Source organism: Triticum dicoccoides, chromosome 6A (genome assembly GCF_002162155.2).
Source record: "Triticum dicoccoides isolate Atlit2015 ecotype Zavitan chromosome 6A, WEW_v2.0, whole genome shotgun sequence".
Lineage (NCBI taxonomy): Eukaryota > Viridiplantae > Streptophyta > Magnoliopsida > Poales > Poaceae > Triticum > Triticum dicoccoides.
Genome location: NC_041390.1, coordinates 439,947,893 through 439,954,476, shown reverse-complemented (window position 1 = coordinate 439,954,476; position 6,584 = coordinate 439,947,893). Strand labels below are relative to the sequence as shown.

The following is a 6,584-nucleotide window of genomic DNA, read 5'->3' as shown; positions in this document are numbered from 1 at the left end:
TTGGGTGTTTGAGCATCCTAGACGGTTGAGGTCACCGCGAAGCCATAGTCCATTGTGGTGAAGCTTCGTGGTGTCGTTGGGAGCCTCCAATTGAGTTGTGGAGATTGCCCCAACCTCGTTTGTAAAGGTTCGGTCGCCGCCTCCAAGGGCACCAATAGTGGAATCACGGTATCTCGCATTGTGTGAGGGCGTGAGGAGATTACGGTGGCCCTAGTGGCTTCTTGGGGAGCATTGTGCCTCCACACCGCTCCAACGGAGACGTACTTCCTCTCAAAGGGAAGGAACTTCGACAACACATCCTCGTCTCCACCGTCTCCACTCTTGGTTATCTCGTTCCTTTACTTGTGGAAGCTTATTTGTTTCATATATCTTGCTTGCTTGTGTTCCTATCAGTATTGTATCATATAGGTTGCTCACCTAGTTGCATATCTAGACAACCTACTTTGATGCAAAGTTTAAATTGCTAAAGAAAAGCTAAAAATTGTTAGTTGCCTATTCACCCCCTCCCCCCTCTAGTCAACCATATCGATCCTTTCAGATGGGTTTACGTTTGTGGCTGGTGTATTGTCGTGCCCAAGCAATCGGGCAGTTCTTCCACCTCCAATACATGCAACCAATACTACCTAGCATGCTCGACCATCCCCTTGCTTCGTTCATTGCCATGAGATTCTTTGTTTCTTCTTCATTTGGAGATGGATGGTACTCTGGGCCAAAAACCCGGATCATTGTCTTCACAATGACATGGACACATTTGATGGTGGTATGTTCTCCAATCCAAAGATATTCATCCGCGTAGTCGATGGGAACACCATATGCAACCACTCTCATCACCGCCGATATTTTTTAATATGCACTAAAGCCAATCAAACTGGCGGCATTCCTACGTCGAGTGAAAATACGACAATTTTGCTCGCAAGCCTCGACAATGCGCACGAAAAGTGACCTACGCATTCGATATCGCCTACGAAAGAGGTGAGATGAATATGTCGGTGCCTCGACGAAGTAGTCCTTCATGAGCATCTTGTTGCAGAGAGCTCAGTTGCGAGGAATGCAGAGCCGGCCGACCATGGATCCGCGCCGCTTTTTCTTCGGTCCCGCCTCAAATTTGCCCATGAGATGCAACACCACTAGGTTGTCGAGATCATCAGCAATGATCATCTCTTCTATGTCCGAATCATCGGAGGAACTCCAATCCATCTACTAAATGCACATGAAACGTCCATGAATTTCAATTGAACCTACTCCCAACCAAATCGAGCACAAATAGGAGGGTGTTGGACATACCTCACCTAAAGTCGGCCGAAGCAAAGCCGCAAGGTCCCTTTCTTCGCCCCCGCCGCCCAAGTAAAGCAGCATCGCACCGGTCCGTTCTTCTCCCCGACGACCGAAGCAAAGCCGAGCTTCCCCCTTCCTCCGAGGCACACGGGCGAATCCCACGGATGTCGAGGCTCACCGCACCGGAACCAACCAGATCCACCTGCTACAAGACCGCGCGCCAAGCTCCAAGGCGGATCCATGGCACCGACGCCGGCCGCGAGCCCCGGAAACAAATGACCACCCCTGTGGTGAAACTTGGTGGAATGGATGCGGCGCGGGGAAGCCGAGGGGGCAGCAAGAACTGGCGGGGATGTGCGACGGCGGCGGCAGGGAGTGGTGGCGGGAAGTGAAGCCTACGGAAATGCTTTCGCACCAAAGGAAACGGGACCGACAAAATCGGGTGAAATCCCGTAGATATGGAGGAAATGGGCTTGGAGATTCAGGATCCCAAAAAAATCCAGGACGACCGATCTGGGGATCTATTCGGGTCGGGTTTACGTGCTCCGTCCCGCAAACCGACGGTTATTATGCTGGATGGCACGGTTTGAGGGTCTACTAGAGATGCTCTAAGGCTACCCTTGAAGTAAGCAGGGGGGTAATTTTCCGTCCTTTGGCCCATGTGTGTGCTCTTTGTTGGGCTAGGAGGTGGGTTGCCCCCCATTGAGGGGAGAATCCCTACATCATTGGGTGGGGGGGGGGGGCTTGAGTTTCTTTACTCTTGCCTTCTCCTTTGACTTATTTTTTTACGCGATCTTTTTCTTTTGACTTGTTGACCTTGAAATCCAGCTTGGACTACTGTTGACTGGGGTGGCTTGCCTGGACCTATGGGAGCTTGCTTGGACTATTATTGACCTTTTAGACTCTGGTTGACTAGTCTTGACTTTTGTTGACTACATATGTGTAATAAGCTGATGTTGATTACTTGAAGTACGATGGATGAATTTATTTGATGCTATCTGTAAAGAATATTTCAGTACTTCTATTTTAGTGATCAACTGATAAGCTTTTGTTGTTTCCTATGTGTTTGCATGTAATGAGTTGCAAATTTGAGTACCATTTTCTTTGCATGTAATGAGTAGGAAAAGGAATATTCTACACAAGTCGAAAGGCTGTCAAATATGCTGCAATTATGTATGTTCTTTCTTTCTACATCTTTTCTTTCATCGTTCAAATTTGTATCAACGGTTAAGATTCTATTGTGGCTAACAAGGTGGGAGACATAACAATAAGGGAACAAAGATGGGCCTCGAGAGGAGCACAAGTGGTTGCATATGGTGATAGGAGTTGTTGTGGAGGAAGATGTGGTGTGATCAATATCAAAGAGGAGAAACAATATCAAGCATCAGGAGAAAGAAGAGACACTAGAATAGTATTGATGTGTGCACATTTGGCTTGCATACTTGTGATATGTCCAATTGAATTGGTTCTAAACCATGTGTATTTGTCCTAAAAAAAACTATGTGTGTCGATCAAAACATAAGTTGCACGCGCATGCTTACTAGTAAAATGAGAAATCGTAAGTCTAATCTCGACAATTCCTTCCTCTTAATTCACATTTCCCCTCCGCGATAATTGTCAAACGCAGTGTACGTAGGGTCCTTGGAATGCATCTAATCCCAATCCCGGGTTCCCAGCACAACACACATTCAAACAGCTTCTTTTTCATCGAGTGGTGCACACAGCCTACGTGCAGGCAGGTTCTACAAGGGAAGAACCTTGGAATCACCCAAATCTGCGTCCTCCCCGTTGATGGGCTCGCCGGACACCTCCTCCAGTGACCTCCCGTTCGGCTCAGGCAGGAGACAGGTGAAAATTATTCCCAACACATTGCACGCGGCCAGCACGAACAGTGAGGCACGCACGCCGATGCCCGACGGGTACCCGGTCTCCGTCTCATTGCTGCCGTCCGCCCTCTGCGAGGCGTACAGGAAGCCAAACGTCCCGACAATGGCGCCGACCTTGCCTGCCGCTGACGATATCCCGTGGCAGGTCGTCCGGACGTGCGCCGGAAAAATCTCGGCCGGTATGATGAAGGTGGTGCTGTTGGGCCCGAAGTTGGCAAAGAAGAAGGTGAAGGCGTACATGACCACCAGCCAGATTCGCCGGCCAGGCTGCGTCAGTTGGTGGTAGAAGCCGGCGACGACGAGCATGAGACCCTTCATCATGGTGAAGCCGAGGAACTGGATGGCCTTCCGCCCGACGACGTCCACAAAGGCGATGGTGAACCAGTAGCCAGGTAGTGTGCCGCAGAGCGCGATGATCGCCTGTGCACGGGCGACGCGGTACGCTTCCTCGAGCGCGCTCATGCTGTTTGCCTCGGGGATCCACTTGATGTCCCTGAAGATCTCCTCCTGGAGAATGATCTGGGAGTAGAAGACGATGTCGAGCACGAACCAGGACGCAACGGCGCCGACGAGATGCCAGCCGTGGCGGCGGGCGAAACGGCGGGAGAAGACGCCGTAGTCCCTGTCCTTGGTGAAGCCCTCGATCTTGTCCTGCTCGCCGCTGAACTCCACCTTGAGCACCTTGGACATGTCGCGCGCGGCCTTCTCGGCGTCGCGGGCGACCAGCGCCGTATAGCGCGCCGTCTCCGGCATCATCACCCTCCAGCGGTAGGTGAAGACGGCTGGGATGGCGCCCACCATGAGGATGATGCGCCACACGTAGTCAGCCTGCGGCGGGACCGAGGCCATGGGGTCTTCCGCGTACGTCGGCGGGTCGAAGCGCGCCTGGAACGTGGCGGAGACGACCAAGGTGACAATGCAACCTGCGAGGATGCCAAACCCTTCCATGGCAAACACGGCCGCGATGAGGCTCCCGCGCGTCCTCTTGTTGGAGTACTCGGAAATGATGGTCGCGGAGAGCGGATAGTCTCCGCCGATGCCGACGCCGAGCCAGAACCGGAAGAAGCAGAGCGTGGCCATGACGCCGTCGGCCGTGTTCCCGAACGACAAGCCGGAGAGGAAGGAGCCCATGATCATGAGCATGATGGTCTTGCCGTAGAACTTCTTCCGGCCGACCTTGTCGCCGAGCCAGCCAAACAAGAGCTGGCCCACGATCATGCCGCAGAAGGTGACGCCGTTGATGGCCGCCTCGATCCGGCGGGGGAGCATCCCGGGCTCTCGTTGGCCCGGGACTTGGTAATAGATGCGTCCGAGGAGCTTGGTGACCAGGGTGATGCAGAAGATGTCGTAGGCGTCGGCGAAGAAGCCCATGCCGGCGATCACCACCGCCCACGCGTGGTACCTCTGCGTCCTCGCCACGTCCAGCGCGTGAAGCACCTGCAGCTGCTGCCGTGCCATGGCCCGCGCGCCGTCTCCCCGTCCACACTTGTTGGCCGGTGCAAAGCAAGATTCAAGACGGCCCTCGATCGTGTGTGTACAGGGAATGTGAGCCAAGTCATAGGCGAGCAAGGGGGGTATAAAAGCCGGCTTACTGCTTTGCTTTGTCTAGATGTGCCAAATGGGAACAATAGCAAGATACGAGGGTGGTATAGCTGCATGTGGCTATCTTGTAGCATGTGCATGTACAAGACAATGAACTTGCTGAATGCGGGGAGAAGGAACAAAGGGGGTGGAAACTCCAAGGCGCCGGTGTGCAGCGAAGGGTTCATCGTAGGGCCGGCGCAATGCGCAACATACGGCATGGGGATGATAGTGTCTTTTTGAATGCAGGTGTGACTAACCGGTTTGATTTGTGAGGCAACTTATCTCTTTAGCTTTCAGTTAAGTCTGGTATCGTCCATTTTATTACTTTGTGATTTGTGCTCGTGGGTAGAGCACCTGGTTGGCTGGTATTGCATGTGTTTTCAGTCGATTTTCTAGCCGGTGTTCTTCCGTAGTTTTTTGAAATTCTACATCATTTTTTAGCTAGTTTAAAAAAAAACAGACTCGGTCAACCCAGCCCTTTGTGTCCGAATTAATATAACCGACCAAATGGGTTGGCTCACAGCTTTCGTGTACATGATTGGTGAGAATCCCGCGCGTCCCGCGAATATGCTAGCTTCTTTTTAGGTAAAAAAATGTTGTTTAGCTAGTACTCGACCATGGCCCAACTGCAGAAGAAAACCCGGCTAGAAAATCGATTGAAAACGAATGCAACATCATCAACCACGTACTCTACCCATGAGCATGAATCACAAAGCAACATAAATGGGCCTAAACCTACATAAAACCGCCGTGTCATCATCATCGTCGCCGAGATCCCTTCGGATACAACCCTCCTATCTACAAGCTTCCATGACTACTTTTAGATCATAAGATCAACGGCACATTCCACATTGTCGATGGCTCTATCAAGCCTCTCTCTTATCTTTCCTCTTCTCTAAGTAAACCTATCACCAATATAGTACATATCCATTAGGCCACACCGACCCAAGCAATCTTGAAAAGCTTCCGTGAACCTGAGATGTCTTGAATTGCCCCCCTTCCTTTTCACTATTTAATCAAAATTCGTTGAATTCCCTAGGACCATCCATGGGATGTTGAACAACGCATGTAGGTCCACATGATTTCTTTATGTTCTTCCCTTGAATTCCCAGATGGGCCTCAGCAAAGTCGGTTATTTTCACATGATTCCACTACAACATCAAAGGACCGCCACTTTTCAAATCACTCTCATAAATGAGCATGTGATGGAACCCTTTATGACTCGGAATTTTCCCCACCTTAGCTTTCGACAAATGTGTCTCGAACAGGAAAGTTACATCCGACTGTATTTGCTTATGTACCTGAAGCGCACGAACTGCTCGGGCAGAGCTCAACCCGTGACGGTTCCATTTTTAATTTTTTATTGCTCTCTGATATCTCATTATTTTGACAGTTCCAATTTTAATTTTTTTATTGCTCCCTGACATCTCATTGTTTTGACTTATATCATTGTCCCCACCACCAATCTTTCACTTCTTATTGTGAAATGACTTCTAGGGTGTACCATCACCATCAACTTCTTTATCATCATTATCGACATCTTCAAAAGGTACTACCATAGCAGCCACCTTCTTGTTCTTCTCCGGATATTCGTTCTGTTTATTTGGTAGCTTCTTAGCTAAAGAAACAATTGCAAGCCTCTTGCATATAACTGGGTTCATATCATATAAGTTTCCAAAGCTCCCCCTTCCACGCTCGTGATCATACGCATCAAGTTCCATCTTCATCCCATTTGTATCTACGGCGTGTGCAGGGGCATGGCGGCGTGGCATCCGGGAGCGGGGTGGCGACGCCTGGCAGGTGCTCGCGCGGGCGGCTCTGCGGCGACAAAGGTGGCTA

The 6,584-nt window shown here is 50.7% G+C and overlaps 1 protein-coding gene across 1 annotated transcript; it reads right to left on the bottom strand.

The window, feature by feature from the left end:
* Positions 1-2,840: 2,840 nt before the first annotated feature.
* LOC119319284 (probable inorganic phosphate transporter 1-4) lies at positions 2,841-4,619 on the bottom strand. The gene has a single exon (XM_037593772.1). It carries the CDS (start codon positions 4,617-4,619, stop codon positions 3,018-3,020), a length of 1,602 nt encoding a protein of 533 aa, XP_037449669.1. The 3' UTR covers positions 2,841-3,017.
* Between the last annotated feature and the right edge of the window lie 1,965 nt (positions 4,620-6,584).